Source organism: Leuresthes tenuis, unplaced genomic scaffold (assembly GCF_036924035.1).
Source record: "Leuresthes tenuis unplaced genomic scaffold, fLeuTen1.0.hap1 SCAF_8, whole genome shotgun sequence".
In the NCBI taxonomy this organism is placed as follows: domain Eukaryota; kingdom Metazoa; phylum Chordata; class Actinopteri; order Atheriniformes; family Atherinopsidae; genus Leuresthes; species Leuresthes tenuis.
Genome location: NW_027325362.1, coordinates 35,342,976 through 35,360,103, shown reverse-complemented (window position 1 = coordinate 35,360,103; position 17,128 = coordinate 35,342,976). Strand labels below are relative to the sequence as shown.

Here is a 17,128-nt window from a genome sequence, read left to right as displayed (position 1 = left end):
TTCACAAGTGAGGGACGAATGGAGCAGGAGACCGTTGATGTGTGATGAATCATAATGGTGCAATCACAAATTAATAACAATATAAAAGAAGTACTAAAATTATACCAAACGTTTTTGTACCAAAACAGCTGTTGTCGTATGTCCAGGAGGATACTGCTGACATGTGCAGGGAGTTTGAAGGGTCTGTACTGTATAACAGTGAAGTTATTGATTACAATTGAAGTTAATGATTAAAAAAAAATAAATAAATAAAAAAACACCAAGATTATGCCAAACCTTTTTTTCTCCAAAAGAGCTGTTGTAGTATGACCAGGAGGAGACTGCTGGTGTGTAGTGAATTTGTACCGTATAACAATGAAGTTATTGATTATTATTGACGTTATTAATGATTAATAAAAATAGAAAAATAATCACCAAAACTGATGTGTGGAGTGAGTTTGTAGCGTATGTACTTTATAACAGTAAAGTTATTGATTACTATTGAAGTTTTTTTTGATTGAGCAGAATAGTAAAACATTACAGAAATTATGCAGAACCTGTTTTTTCCATAACAGCTGTTATACTATGGTCATTAGGAGAATGCTGATGTGTGGAGTGATTTTAGCGCCTCTATCCTGTACAACCGTGGAGTTATTGATTTTTGTTTACAGCTCTTGTGTTGCAATTTGCAGACGGTCCCTGCGCACTCGCACGGCTGCCGGCTGCGCATGAACATCAGTGTTATCTGTCCAGCTCGCAGCTCACGACGGGACAGAGGCATCATTTGTGTTTTGACAACGTTTGCTTGACTTATTGATCCCGGAAGTCCGAATCTGTGAATATCTTTCTAACTTTACTTAAATCCCCGAGACTACCCAGCAGTTAACAGTAGACAGACATAATTCGTCAATAAGTGACACGCAGCCACGAGAGAGAGAGATGCCAGTGACAGCAAAGAAAAGAATGAGTGTTAAAAACGAGTCTAGAAAATGTGCAGAGCGTTTCTGGATATTCTTTCCTCATTTTATATTGTGTGGCACTCTAGTTGCCTATGCGGTGCTAGGTGCGCTCATTTTCCAGTACATTGAAGGAGGGAGCCCTTCCACCACCGACAGGAAATACCGAGAGTTTCTGGGTGAGATTGTCTACATCGTCCAGAACGCCAGTAAGTTGGCATAAATACTCTATTTTAACAGACTTGTTAATTGTGTTTATAATAACTTGACAAGACAGAATTTATTGCCAGTTAAATATGTGATCATTTGAGGCTTATTTAAGATTAATTTCTAAATTAACTTTTAATTAATCAACTATTTTATAAATGGCTCATCTATACCTATATCGATTTGAGTTTCGCTCAGATTTTTACACCTTAATTTCAGGTAACAACTCCTGCACACATGAAGATGTAGTGAACAATGTGGAAGAAAAGATGAAGAAGTTTAACTCTTTATGGTTCCAAAGACCCAGCAGATGGAATTTTTGGGGCTCCATGTTCTTCTGTTGCACTGTATTCACAACAGTTGGTAAGTCAGTATATGATCAAATCTGCAGACTCCAAATATCAGTAAAAAGTCAAAGAATTACAAATCAATCCAATCTATCTATTTATATATGTATAGCATGGCTTATCAACCAACAGTACCATATCATTCAATATCAATACAAGCCACTGTAACATTTGGCAGGACCAGTGAAACTATCCTAAAAATATTAACCACAGTCTTTATTTTTATTGTTTTATTATTTGGTTTTATTAGATTTTTTACCTGCAATATGTTTGACTGTATGACTTAAGCACTTTTCTGACATATTTTGTCACGAGCACCAGAGAATTTGATAACTTGTTCAGAAGATTTGCTCTGCACTTTCTCCAAAAATAGGCTTCTGTTCGTAGTTGTACTTCACAGCTAATGCCATTTCAGATAGATTAAATGAATGGTTGACACAAATTTATTGGTGTCCAAATGATCAAAATAAAGTTTGTTGGACAAAGAATTGGAAAATTTGGCGGTTAGATGATGTTGCATCAGAGCGCGGCATGATGGATAATAGAAAATACCCTATAGACGTTGTTGGTAGGCTTCTGTTGAGACTCCATCTAGGCCAAGTGGAGAAGGTGGACTACAGGAGGAAGTAAGAGGAGGAGTCTAGATGGAGAATGACAGCAGAATTGAGATTGTAAAAGAATGGAAAAGAGACTGATTGGCTGGATGAGCAAAGAAGCAGTAAGACCATTGGACCAAAGCAGTGATGTCTTAATTAATATGAAAGGTTTGGCAATATGGAAAAGAGGGGAGTGGCAGGGAAGTAGTAGAAAAATCCCAAGTTGCAAGAAAGAATAAATTAAATGTATCAGATCACCCTTATTAAACTTCTTATACGTTATAAATGTAGAGTGAGGAGAGCAGAATGAGAAGAGATGTTCAGTGCATCATAGGATGTACCTTAGCTATCTTGGCTTATTACAGCATAATTAAAGGGGTGGCTCAGGGTAATTCAAGCCAGTCCTAACTATAAGCTTTAATAGTAAGGAAGGCTTTAAACCTAATTTTAAATGTAGTGAGGGTGTCTGCCACCCAAACCCAAACTGGGAGCTGGTTCCACAAGAGAGATGGCTGTTGAACAAAGTCTCTGCTTTCCATTAGTACCACAAGTAAGCCTGTGAGTGAAGTGCTCTGTTGGGAAAATACATAAGTCAGAGATCTTTAAGAAACAATGGAGTTTGGTCAGTAAAAGCTTTGCATGTGAGGAGATGAATTTCTGAATCTAACAGGGAGCCAATGAAGAGAAGCAAATCTGGAGAAATATGATCTTGGTGTTCTCGACAGCCTAATTATGAAAAAATTACAGTTTTTATTTCAATCTTGAAAAAACAAATGCATGGACTAGGTTTTCAGATTCCCACTGAGACAGGATGACAATCTGCTCAACCTAAGACCGGGAATCTGCTAAGACCCAGAAACCAAACAAACACAGCTAAGCATGGTCATGACATGATGGAGGGAGTGGTCCGAAGTGTTCTGTGTCGTCAAGTTGTCTGTAAAACAATTCACTTTAGGTTCATATAAAAGCATCGGTCTCTTTTTTTTGTTGCTTAATTTAACCCTTTTTTTTCATTGTCAGTAGTTCCCTTTTTATTCGTGCACTTTTTCCCATTTTTTAATAAATGTTTCATATTTTCAGGTTTTTCACAACAATTACTCATGCTCATCAACTGTCTCTTATCCTCTTTTAATATTAGAAATATTTTCTATATCATTACATGACTACATCACAATATAATTATAATGTCATTTATATATCATGTGTATTATTCTCTTTTCTAAATTACTTATTCTATTATTTTCTGAAGATATTTATTCCTCGAGAATTGCATTGAAATTGTTCCCCTCCAGGTCCACCAAAGCTCTGCCCCTTCAACATGAGGAAAAAAAGCCCGCTCTCGCTGAAAACTCATTTCCATATAAGTGTGCTCATACCACAGAATTACCACAGAGTGTAAAGGCCATCTTTTTTTTTTTTGCAGTTTAATTTTTTTCCAAGAACATTTTTTTTATCATATTTAATTTTTGTTCTATATTATTTTAAATATGTTTTAACGCCTTTATGTTTTAACTATGCAAGTTGAAAAGCATTTAATCTATTTTGTTCATTTTTCACCTTTTTATCTTCCATCCATTTTTTATACCCGCTTAATTCGTTGGTCGGGTCGCGGGGGGGCTGGACCTTTTTATCTTATTTTACTGTTTTGATCTTTCAGTTTTTAGCTCCAGTGTTTCCTCATGGGGGCCTACCACGCTGGGAGCTGCTTTTGGTCCACTGACGGGGTTCTGTTCTGTGGACTGCTCTGGACCGGGTGAATGGAGGACCTTGGTGTGGGGCCTCATGTCTGCCCGGGTCGGGGCTGTCTCTGTGACGGCGCTCCCTGTGTTGTTGGCCCCCAAGGTGGCTTTTTCTTTGCCTTAGGTCTGGGTGCCCGGCCATGTCTCTGTCTGATAGGCGCAGTGGGTCTGAGCTTGTGTGCGTGCGTGTGTGAGGGTGTGTGTCTGTATGTCTCGGTGTCTCTCTAGGTATTTTTGGGGGTGGGAGAGTTGGTATGTTTTATCATTGTTGTTTTTTAGCCTCTGTGAGGCACTTTGTGTTGTTTTTAAGTATGAAAGGTGCCATATAAATTTAATTTGATTTGAGTCGCATTTTTAAAAGTTGACTTTCTTCATGTTTATATTCACCATATACTTATGTCTTTGACAGTAACAAATACTGTAATGTATATAAGAAATTCGTACTGGGTAGAGAGGTTTCCCTTTGAATGTGGATTCTATGTGAAAATTTGCATTCATAAATTTTGTACAAGATAAAAATGTCATAGTCTTATTACTAATCAAGTGTCACGTATGCTCCTACAGAGTCGTAACAGTTGGAATTCAATGAGACAATACTGAATAGTAAATTACTGAATATTTGCACGTTTGAGTATAATATATGGGTACAGAGATTCTGTCACTGCTTTTGGTCTGTTACAGCAGGGAATGCACATCCTGATAAAGGGAAATTCTCTATCCGATACCGCTCCCCTGTGTTTACAAGGAAGGCAGGTTCACATAGCTTTGAGATTCATACTGCCCACTTGTTACCTCTTAACCAATAAATCCTGAATTTTTTCCTCCTTCCATTTTTTCATCCTAATTTGTCCATACTAACAGGGGGAACACATCCTGATGGCTGGTAAATTCACAATCAGATGCCGTTCCCTCTGTGTTTACAAGGAAGGCAGGTTCATGAAAATGAGAGAAGTAGTCAATTACCACTAAATAGTCTTTACCCCTGAGATGAAACAAGTCCATTCCTACTTCATGCCATGGTGCTGGTGGTATGTCAGCCACAATCATGGGCTCCTTGCTCTGCTTGTTCCTGTGTTTCTGGTATGTGTAACATTTGATTATTAGCATCTCAATGTTTTTGTTAATTCCAGGTCAGAAAACTGACTCTCTTTCCCTCCTTTTGCATTGTTCTATGCTTTGCTGGAGTGTATATCAGTTCAAAGTCGTGCCTCTACATCTTCATCAATAACCACTGTACTCAAGGAGACTGAAGGGTGGCAGTCCATATACATAACTGTTAAACTGCTCCAAACATTCCTTTTCGATCTGAGCATATTGGCATTCAAATTTTGTCACGGCCCTGGATGCGTAGGCTGCTATGTGCGGATGCTATTTATAGATTATAGTTGAGGGCTGCATTGATTGAGTCCCGCGGAACCCAACTCAAATCTCACGGGAGCGGGCGATATGAACTTTGCTGCGGGCAGGAGCAGCTGGATAAAAAAAACACTGCGGGCCCTGGATGTAGCCTAGCGACATGATGTCAATAAATGATGTGGAAAGGAAGCTCAAAGAAGGTCTTTACAGCACAAAGACAAAGCAAGGCAAGTCTGACATTTGGAGAAGTTTCTCAATTGTCCGTAAATCTCTTTATTAATAGCCTATAAAATTACGTGTTTTCTCCTGCGAATGGGAGAAGACACAAAATCAATGCATCTCTATTATTGCGCGGGCATAAATTCTCAAAGTTTTGCGGGTGCGGGCGGGAGTGTAACACACGGTGTGGGAGGTAATGGTCAGAAATTCAGCGGGAGCGGGATGAAGAAAACAGTCCTATGCAGGGCACTAGAGTATAGGTCTGCTTTCAACACCATCCCCCTCGGACAAACTGGCCACAAAGCTGAACCACCTGGGCCTCAACACATACTTGTGTCACTGAGGGCAGACCACAGATTGTGCGCATGGGAAAGCTCCCCCTCCATTACACTCAAAACCAGAACACCACCGGGGTATGTGCTGAGCCCCCTCCTCTTCTCTCTATGCACACATGACTGCAAACCCTCCCCTGATGCTAACACCATCATTAAGTTTGTAAAGGACACCATCGAGTTAGTGCAATCACGAACAACAATGAGTCAGCCTACAGACCAGAGGTCGAGAACTTGAAGAGCTGGAGCCGGGATGACACCCTGATCCTCAACGCCAAAAAACGAAGGAGATGATCCTGGCAGAACTTCAAGTACCTCGGTGTCATAAGTCATCAATCAGGTTGGGATTTGGACCACCAACACCACGACAATGGCCAAGAAAGGGCTCCAGAGACTACATTTCCTGAGGTGCCTGAAAAAAGCGCAACTTCCCCAACAGCTGCTGGTAAACTTCTGCAGGTCAGCCATCGAGTCAGTGATCACCTACTGCATCACAGCGTGGTACTCTGATTGCACCGTAGAAAACAGGAAGTCACTCCAGCGCATCATCAAGACAGCAGAGAGGATCACCGGCTCTCTGGTCTGGAGGAGATCTTTAGGACACGCTGCACCCGGAAAACCACTTCCCACCCAGCTCACAACTTTTTCACCCCCCTACCATCCGGCAGGTGCTACACAGCATTGTATGCACACACAACTAGACTCAAGAACACTTTCTATCACAGAGCCATCACCCTTGTGAACACACAGCGGCAACCCCCCTCAACACGCCAAATCTGTCGGCCCACAGAGAAACCCCTCCCCGTCACACCCCGACAGTGTGTTTTTGAGTATCTGCCTCTTGTGTTCATGTTTGGCTTCTCATTTAAACTCACAGTCACTGTGGAGGAGCTCAGTGATATGTGCGATGTTCTAGCACTCAGGTTTGGAATGGATTTCCCTACGAAGTTGACCATTCCCATGATGCGTAGCATGTTCTGTATTGCATTTATTTTTTCTTGGTCAGACTTGACAGATTGTGCAGCGAGCTTGTCTCGAAGGAAGAGGATTTCTTGAACTCCAAACTCACATTTACTCTTGTTGAGTTTCCTCTTGATGAGGGCAGACAAGGAACAAGTGTGAGAGCAAGAGCCAACCAGACTCCGCCTCAGGCTTCCTGGAAATCTGTTCAGCCCCGCCCAAGATCAAGAAACCAAAACAACACCACAGCTAAGCATGATCATGACACCTGTGACCTTATTTTCTTGTTCTGGCTTCTGTTTTGGTATATTTTCACACTGCCAAAAAAAAAGCATCACTAAGATCAGGATCCGCCACTAAGTTCACAGATTTTCCTTTCTTTCCCTCTTTTCTTTTGGAGAAGCGTCTGCTCTGTTTCTTTACAATTCTTTCTCTGACCTTTTTGTCCTCCACATCGAAAACAATCTGGTCCTTGATCGTTGAGTCTTTCAGCATTTGCAAAGTTGCACGACTGTGCTGTAGCCACACGTCTGTCAGGAAACTATCAAAGGGTTTGTGTTGCTGCTACATCAGTGACTGAAACACGTATCTTTCGTATGTCGTGTTTTTTAGGGACAGTGAGCAACAAATTTACTAAGCATCGCATCCATCTTTTCACTATCTTCCGCACTGTCAAACACGAATGTATTGAATACTTTGATGAACCATTTAATAAATGCCCAATAGACCCAAACACAACAGTGGTCTTGTTGACTGAGGAGGAAATTACACCACCTCTGACCTTACCCATGTTTGGAGTACACACGGGAGTCCGACTACCCAAGACTTATTTTGGTAACATGTTTTATAATTGCCTTAGAAATTACTTTCTGTGTGGAGTTTGCATTTTCTCCCCATTTATGCATGGGTTCTCTCTTGGTACTCCCCCGGCTTCCTCCCACTGCCCAAAAACATGCATGTCAGGTTAATCGGTGACCCTAAATTGTCCCTCGGAGTGTGTCACAGTTTAATTCAATTCAATTCAATTCAATTTTATTTATATAGCGCCAGATTACAACAATTGTCATCTCAAGGCACTTAAGTAATATAGTCCAATTCAAGCCAATTGGAATTCAATTCATTGTAATCATAATCCAATTAATTCATATAGAGCCAATTCAAAAAATTAATATCCTAGCTAAGGAAACCAACAGATTGCACCGAAATGTGTCTTCAGTCCAATCTCCCGTCCTGAGCGTGCCTGTGGCAACTGTGGAAAGGAACGACTCCCTTTTAACAGGAAGAAACCTCTGGCAGAACCAGACTCAGGAAGGGTGGCCATCCGCCTCGACCAGCTGGGGTTTGAGAAGACAGAAAAGAGGGAAAAGAGGGGGGAAAAACACCATGACGCCATTCAAAGGATATCTGTTGGAACAGGGAAACATAGGTTAATAATCACAATAATGTCACATGTACATAAAATCAATTTTGAAATTAAACAGGGGGAAAAAGAGAGCAAAGTGAGGAAAGGTGTGACAGATGAGGTCCCCCAGCAGTCTAAGCCTATAGCAGCTTAACTATGGGATGTTTCAGGATTACCTGAGCCATCCCTAACTATAAGCTTTATCGAAAAGAAAAGTTTTAAGCCTAATCTTAAAAGTGGAAAGGGTGTCTGCTTCCCGGACATTTACTGGCAGCTTATTCCACAAGAGAGGGGCCTGATAACTGAAGGCTCTACCTCCCATTCTACTTTTAGAAACTTTGGGAACAACAAGTAAACCTGCAGTTTGGGAGCGAAGTGCTCTGTTAGGAAAATATCTTACAATTAAATCTTTAAGATATGATGGAGCTCGGTCATTAAGAACTTTATATGTGAGAAGAAGAATCTTAAATTCTATTCTGAATTTAACAGGGAGCCAATGAAGAGAAGCTAAAACTGGAGAAACATGATCTCTCCTGTTAGTTCTCATCAGAACTCTGGCTGCAGCATTTTGGATCAGCTGGAGGCTTTTCAGAGAATATGTGGGACAGCCCAATAATAAGGAATTACAGTAGTCCAATCTTGAAGTAACAAATGCATGAACTAGTTTCTCTGCATCACCCTGAGACAGGATGTTCCTGATTTTAGCAATATTACGAAGGTGAAAGAAGGCAGTCCTAGAAACCAGTTTTATATGTGCGTCGAATGATAAATTCTGGTCAAAAATAACTCCAAGGTTCCTCACTGTAGAACTAGAAGCCAAGGAAATACCATCTAGAGTAACTATATAACTAGACAATTTCTCCCTGAAGCGCTCAGGTCCAAAGAGAACAACTTCAGTTTTGTCTGAATTTAAAAGCAGACAGTTCTGAGTCATCCAGGTCTTTATGTCTTTAAGACAGGCTTGTAGTCTGACCAACCTGTTGGTTTCATCTGGTTTCATAGATAAGTACAGCTGAGTATCATCAGCATAACAATGGAAATTTATGCCATGCTGTCTGATAATGTTACCTAATGGAAGCATGTATAAAGTAAAAAGAATCGGTCCAAGCACAGAACCCTGAGGAACTCCATGACTTACTCCAACGTGTGAGGAAGATTATTCATTTACAAGAACAAACTGGAATCTATCAGATAAATATGACTTAAACCAGCCTAATGCAGTTCCTTTAATCCCAATAACATGTTCAAGTCTCTGTAACAGAATGCTGTGATCGATCGTATCAAATGCAGCACTGAGATCCAACAGGACAAGCACAGAAACAAGTCCGCTATCAGAGGCTAAGAGGAGATCATTGGTAACTTTCACCAGTGCTGTTTCTGTGCTATGATGCACTCTGAATCCTGACTGAAACTCTTCAAACAGATTATTTCTATGTAAATGATCACAAAGTTGAGCTGCAACTATTTTTTCAAGAACTTTGGACAAAAAAGGGAGATTGGATATGGGTCGATAATTAGCCAACACTTCTGAATCAAGAGTAGGTTTTTTAATTAAAGGTTTAATTACAGCAACCTTAAAAGTCTGAGGGACATATCCTATCAACAAAGACCGATTGATCAAATCCAATATGGAAGTGTCAATTAAGGGGAAAACCTCCTTGAACAGTCTGGTTGGGATTGGGTCTAACATACAAGTTGATGGTTTAGAAGAGACTATTGCTGTTGTTAGCTCAGAAAGATCAACTGGACAGAAGCTGTCTAAATACAATTCAGGTTCGAAAGATACTTCTAAAGCTCCTCTACTTGATGATACATCAGTGATAATAATGGGAAGGTTTCCATTAATCTTCTCTCTGATAGAAACAATTTTATTGATGAAGAATCTCATGAAATCATCACTGCTGAGAGTTGAGTCATCCTACCATCAGTAATCTTCCATTGATCCTGCTTCTGCCCCACTCAGCCTGTCAGCGACACACACCTCATCAGTTCACTCCACTCAAGTGTGCACACAGCTGCCTCTCATCACATGCAATCAGCCCAGCATATAGTCACCAGCTCCACACTCTATCCTTTGCCAGATTGTTCTTTGCCATGCAAGTCTTTCCAGCGGTCTCCTGCCAGCTTTACCGGTACCGACCCTGATTCCCTGCTTCTTCTGCCTCCTGGTAATTCGACCCAGCCTTCTGTCCCTGATCAAGAACTTTTCCTCCCCTCTCCTGATTCCTGTTTGCTGGTTTCTAAACCGTTTGTTTGTCTGTCTGTCTAATCTCAGTAAATCCTTGAACTTTTTACCACTGTCTTCTGACTCCTTTGTACTGCAATTGGGTCCATACACCACCCGTTACAGAGTGAGTGTGAACGTGGATGGTTGTTTGTCTCATTTGTGTCTGTGTAGCCCTGTGATGAACTGGCAACCTGTCCAGTGTGTACCCTGCATTGGAAGCTGGAATAGGCTCCAGTCCCTCTGTGACCCTGGTTGACCCTGATTAAACGTGTATAGAAAATGGATGGATGGATTTTAACTTATGCCATCATTAGGCTACACAGTGTTGTGGTGGGTAGCACTTTCAGCTCACAACAAGAGGGTTCCTGGTTTGAATCACAGCTGGGGCCTTTCTGTTTGGATTTTTGCATGTTCTCCCAATGTAGGCATGGGTTCTTTCTGGGTTCTCTTCCACCATCCTAAACATGCATGTTAGGTTAATTGTTGATTCTAGACCATGGTCCATGGTTGTTTGTCTCTGTGTTGGCTCTGCGATGGACTGGCAATCCACTCAGAGTGTATACTGCCTTTTGCCCAATGGCAACTTGGATAGGCTCGGAGGGCTAGCTAACGGAGGGAATTCTACACAGGCACTCTACTGGGACCACTTCATCCACATGCCCCCCTGGAGCACAGTTTATTTACTCCTTTCTCTGTGACAGTCAGCTAACTTCACACAGAGTTTGCTACTGCTAGTTCTGTGCAACATGGCAGGATATTTATCATTTTGACAATGTGAACGGAGATTTTGAGTAATATGGACTTACTGGAGTGAATGAGCTGTGCTGCAGCCATGCGTGTCGATGACGTGGTCCCAGTAGAGTTGTGTGTAGAATTCCCTCCGTTAGCTCTCTTACAGCTGCAAGTAGCCACATAACAGTAGCTATGTGCTAACAGAGCTATATTACACATTCATTTATTCATTCTTCTTAAAGTATTGGTGAAATAAAGACAAATAATGCCTTATTTAGAGGCTGCATCGTCCCTGCCCTGTTCATTCCGTTATATGGATATATGCCAATCGCGAGTTTTCTAAATAGCTTTCGAAGGACGTCGACTTTCGCTGTTCTCGGTGAGTAGATAAACATATTTCATGCCAGAAATAAGGTCTAGGTTTAAAAATATCGGAGTTCCCCTTTAAGGATTTACCTGATAAATTTTTAATAGTCAAAAAGATATTGAAGCAATATTAAATTCAATGAGACTTAGCATATGTTTTAATTCAGACATCTTATATCGCTGTTCAAACCAGATGTCTAAGTTGACAAGTTTGCTATCTATGTTATTCTTTGTGACCATAAATGATTGGCTGACCAAATGATTGTACTAATCGGAGTATAAAAGCAATGAGATGCCCTGTCAACTCTTGTGAGATGCATTTATTTCACCTTGCTGCAATTTACTTAAATATATGTGGTCTGTCACGTCTTTAGGTTTTGATTCATGTCTCGTCATTTCCTGTTTTATTTTGAAATCGCTAACTTCCCCCTCATTTCAGGTACCTTGCCCTTCCTCCTGTTTCAAGTGTCTGATTGTCTTCCCTGATTCCAAAGTGTTTCCACCTGTTCCCCTTGGCTCCTCATGTGCTCAAATAGTCTGCGTCTCCCATGTCTTGTGCCAGTGTGTTGCCACATGTTACGTGCCTCACTCTCGCGGAATCCACAGTTTTGAATCCATGAGCCTGAAGTTGAGCAAGCCTCCTTCAGCGCTATTTTTGTTGTAAGTTATTCCATAGCCATAGTTTATGCAACGGTAAGTTCTATAGCCTGTTTCTGTTCCTCCGTTTTTGGAGTGATTTTGTGTTTTGAATTTCAGTGATCCTGTTGTGCCTCCGTTAAAGGAGTGCTTTAAGTTGATTGTTAAATTTTCATAGTGCCTCTGTTTTCGAGAGCTTCTTTTGTTTAAGTCCGCCTCATTAGGAGAGTGTGAAGATTTATTTGTAATGGTTTATAGTCCTTTATGTTTTCCTCATGGAGTGGAGAGAGTTTTGATAGTTTTCATAGCTGCACCCTCCTCAAACATAATTATTGAGGAGAGCGCTTTAGAAGTTTCGCAGCCCTTTTGTTTGCTCTGTTTGGAGATCCTCAACCTGTTTGTGATTAATAAACACTCTTGATCTGAAACGACCCTGAATCTGTGTCCTGCTGTCCGTGACATGGTCAAGAATAGGTGAATTAAAAGTTGTGATTTATCAAATGTCTATCATTTTTAAATGGCTTGTTTAAGATGATGCTTAACCGGTAATAAAAAATAGTCCTAAATATTTAATGCACAAATTTCTTTTCGAACAACTAGGCCTAATGTAAATTGGGTCACAAGGATTAATCAACTTTAAAAAGTGGGTCCCCAGACAAAGTTTGCGAAACACTGGTCTAAAACAGTCTGCTCCTCCTTAAGCTGCCCTTGTTGAAGAAAGGTAACTGATTAAGATTACTTTATTTTAAGAAGTAATAATTGGCTTCAGCTGGCCTGTATTTTTGAAGTGCACTGAGTTGACGTTTGTTGTGATTTGGCACTGGTGTGTGTGTGTGTGTATATATATATATTGAATTAAATTTAATCAAATTGATAATGATAATCAACATTGTCATTGATTATGGAATCAGCAAACTTGGATATGTAATATAAAAGCTATAACTTTTCCTAATGAAATCCTAGTCATTACCAGCTACTATGGCCTCATACCTCGTGTCTCTTTTAATTTTTGTCTGTGGATAGATTTTTATTTTTTGAGTGCAATAGCACCACAGTTGTTCGTGGTACGATCATGACTCTTTGAGATGTTGAGATCTAAATGAAGATTAAAGTGTTTAAAGCAAGGTGTGGTCATTTCAGGGACCCCACTGAGAGCATTCCATTACTTACTGAGAAGTAGACCAACAACAAAATATTGTGACTGCCTTTTGTCTAAGTGTAGCCTCTCTGTCTCATCAGATGGCAGCTGTTTTGTTTTTTTTAAGCTCACAGTATTTGAAGACTAGCAGGCCTGTGCTCTCTGCATGTTTGGCCTTATGGACCAGTGCCCTGTTAACAGTTCATCTTTGGAAACTCTTGTTGGAACAGTTTTGGAAGGCTCATGAATTACAAATGCTGGGACTGAGAGAAATAAAACCTCGGAGCATCTCTAAGAAACAATATAAACTTGCCCATGAATCATCCTGCTGGTGTGACATCCTCAATGTCTAAATACTGTGTTAATCTCCACATCTGTGATTCACATAACTACTTTCCTCTTGATGTATTTAAATGCATGTGAATATTTTTTAACATTTTTTAACATTAATGCTGGTGTGTTTGCATCATCAGATCACTAAGCATATATATATATATATATATATATATATATAGGGAGAGAGAGAGTAATATTACATTCCTCCCATTTCTGCCGTGCTGTAAATATGTATATATATATATATCAAAGATGGTTGTTTTTCTATTAGATAAACCAAGAGTTCAGTGATCATATTTGTATTAACTATTCTTATTAGTCACATGTATTTTCCTTGTAGTTACTTATTTGTGATCAATTTATACATTTTATCTTTTGTCACATCCTGCTGAACTGCATCACCACACAAAAGTTACATTACTACATTTGTTAGTTTCCTACACATAAGTGGTAAAAGGATGTTTGTTAATGGCTAATGGTTCAGCAGCAACAGGAAGCCTACAACTCTCACAAGACAAGGCACTTTGAGAGGATAATGCCTTTTACATCACCACAAAAAGCTTCTTAGCAATTTAGAGGCACATTGTCTTTGATGCCATCCTGTTAGTTGGGAACATCAATCATGTCTCTGTTGTCAGTTTTTAGATCCTGAAATGTTCACTGCTCTCTGCCAGATTTCTAAAAGTGAAATTGATTTAGATTTTGAAAAGTCCAACTGGAATTCAAAATTGTACATTGTCGTACCCTGATTGAAACTACAGGTTTTCTTAAATTGTTGTAGTCTTTGTGTATGTAGGTACGCAAATATTCTCATTTTACTTAAGTTGACAAAAATTTGATAGATTCCTTCAGGTTTTTCAGTTAGGTATCATCAAATTAAGTGCTGAAATGGGGAAGTCCGATCGTTAAAGAAACCAATCAATCAACTAATTCAATATTAATAATTAATTTCACAGTCAGGAAAGCATGAATTTTATGGTGATGGAACATAATGTCTTAAAATGACATACTTGCATATCGGAAAAAATGCAAATTCAAAGTCAGTTAGCAGTTCAGCATTGGTGGGCACATGTATTCTATTGCTCAACTGAACTGTAGTGTAAAGTAGTGTAAAAAATCTGCTTTGTGTGAAAAAAGATACTGTGGTGAATTGGCACAAACACTTTAAACCAACCGTGTCATCTTTGCAACCAAATCACAGTAGGACATGCTTTAAGACATTTGGACATTACTAAGTCATGCTCATTTCAAGTAATTCTTTGGGAAATTATGTTTCCTTCATATTAACATCTCTCTAACATTTCCTTTGCTATTGGTAAATGGTATAATCAGACTGGTATAGAATGGTATAGATTCACCTACCCCTTGTCTTCTGACTCCAGAATACCAAGAAGACAAAATGTCAAAAACCCAAGGCTCCAAAATGATTGTCCATAATGTGTGGGTGGTATCACACTCACTATGCATTCACTTTGTATTTGGCTTAAAATGTGATGATATATCTTTGATCTTAAGATTTTCCTCTACCCCCTAGTGACCCAAAAGATTGCATATTTAAGTTTCAGCAATCAACAATTCACAGGGATCATATATATACGTATATATATATATATATATATATACGTGTATATATAGCATTAGTAAATTCATACTTAAAACCATAAGTTATGCACAAGCTTGAATTACCAATAACAGCAAAGGCAATGTCTACAGGCAGACAGTATCTATTCTGCTCAAGAATTTTAGCTGAGCCTTATTCACTGAGTTAAAATGTCTGTTTTTTCACTGTTGTTGCAGGATATGGGGAGATCTATCCAGTTACCTTGCCTGGTAAGGTAGCATGTGTCTTATATGCTATGGTGGGTATTCCTCTCATGCTTCTGGTAATCCTTGATGTGGGAGACTTTCTTGCTTTGGTGATGTCCAGAGCCTATATTCGCATCCACACCCTCCTCAAAGTTCTTCGCTCCCACACCTGGTCACCATGGAAAACTCAGGAGAAGACAGTTGACTCAGGCCATCGGGCCCTTGAGGATGGTACTCTTGTTTTCAGTCATGATGCAGTAACCTGTGAACCCCTCGACATCCGGCAGGTACTGCACAGCCAGGCAGATGTACGGCATAAATCCATCCAACTTGAAAACAACAAAGACATTTTTGAAAAGATCCTGGCAAGGGAGAACTTACTGCAGAAGGGCCCACTACTCAGAACCCTCTCCTGCCCAGAGCTAGACCAGCAGATACCACCACCTCGAGAATATGTCATATGGGACTTCAAAGGCTTAGGGGATGAAATGGATACACTGGATGTACCCTTTATACTGATTCTTTTCATCGTGTTTGCATATATTTGCTTTGGTGGTTTGATATTGCCATTGTGGGAAACCGAATTTAAAGACTTTGACTCCTACTACTTCTGCTTCATCACACTCACTACCATTGGCTTTGGTGACATCATACCCAAACACCCCAACTACTTCATGCTTACCTCACTTTTCATCATTGTTGGTATGGCTATCATGACCATGGCCTTTAAGCTTAGCCAAACACGAATTGTATGTTGTTATCGCAAGTGCATCAAGTTCATCAGCAGGGGTAAGGTGGAGACTTTCCAAAATGAAGAAAATAAATAAGTAATTACAAGATTCTTTTTATCATTTACAAGACCTGGACAAGCTTGTACTGCTGAATCAGGGCACCATTAGATGCCTGTTGAAGCTTGATCGGTGGGTTCATTGCGCTGCTTATTGTAAGAATGCAAAAAATAAAAAGTGTGCATGTCATGTACAAAAGGAATTCTATGATGATATCAAAATTCTGCATATTGATAGTACAATTCCAAGAAAAAAAATTAATGTTGTTTACTGAAGAGTTAAATGACACCATATGCTTAGCAAATTTGAAACCAAATAGTATGATTTGATACAAAAAAAAGGGAAGCAGATGAAGAATGGTTGAGACAGGAGAATGACAGATGACCTAATTATTGTAGTTAGTATGGCAGAACACATGTAACAGAGTTTATGTGATCTTTAATTCCACTTACCATCTTTTGAGTATAATTATATCCTTTCTGTTGACTTTTGTCAGCTCTGGGGTGCCCTCTCTCTGAGTTAGTAAACACAAGCCACTGGCCATTCTTAGACTTTGCCAGTAATGAGATAAGTGCTTGAGGTAGGTCGTCAAGTACAGCACCCTGTGAAAATGTCATGTGTTAATGTCTTGGATATTTACAGTATGAATATAACTGCATTGTAAATTCTGAAACCGCTCAAAGAAGTGTTGATATTCACGTACATCACTTTATGTTATAAATAGGTTATATTGTTTGATCAAGACAAGCAAGCCGTCTGTCCATCATTTTCTACACAACACTGAGTTAAGAGTCCATATGTTGCTTGAACCAGCCACCATAAAGTGTAGCTGACCAGGTTATACTGGTGTGTGACCAGTGCTTGTGGTGCTACATGGCAGGAAGGGACTTGTCTCACTCACGGTACCATCTGCCGCCATGTGGAGCCAGACAGAGTTGCATAGGTTGATACACTGATTGATGAATCTGGTTCACTGTTTCTCCAGCTACACAAGGGCGACTGACAA

General features: G+C 39.9%; 1 protein-coding gene across 1 annotated transcript; it reads left to right on the top strand.

Moving 5' to 3' along the window:
• The first annotated feature begins 917 nt into the window (after positions 1 to 917).
• On the top strand, positions 918 to 16,251 carry kcnk18 (potassium channel, subfamily K, member 18). The gene is made up of 3 exons (XM_072390416.1): positions 918 to 1,144; positions 1,362 to 1,505; positions 15,326 to 16,251. The coding sequence occupies exons 1-3, from the start codon at positions 919 to 921 to the stop codon at positions 16,159 to 16,161; spliced, it is 1,206 nt and encodes a 401-aa protein (XP_072246517.1). The 5' UTR covers position 918; the 3' UTR covers positions 16,162 to 16,251.
• The last annotated feature ends 877 nt before the right edge of the window (positions 16,252 to 17,128 follow it).

What these genes read in the sequence shown, in the direction of transcription:
- kcnk18 (XM_072390416.1), top strand. Translation starts at nt 919, where the DNA reads ATGCCAGTGACAGCAAAGAAAAGAATGAGTGTTAAAAACGAGTCTAGA. An exon ending in CTACATCGTCCAGAACGCCA is followed by an intron (nt 1,145 to 1,361) that starts GTAAGTTGGCAT and finishes CCTTAATTTCAG; the next exon opens with GTAACAACTCCTGCACACAT. An exon ending in CACTGTATTCACAACAGTTG is followed by an intron (nt 1,506 to 15,325) that starts GTAAGTCAGTAT and finishes CTGTTGTTGCAG; the next exon opens with GATATGGGGAGATCTATCCA.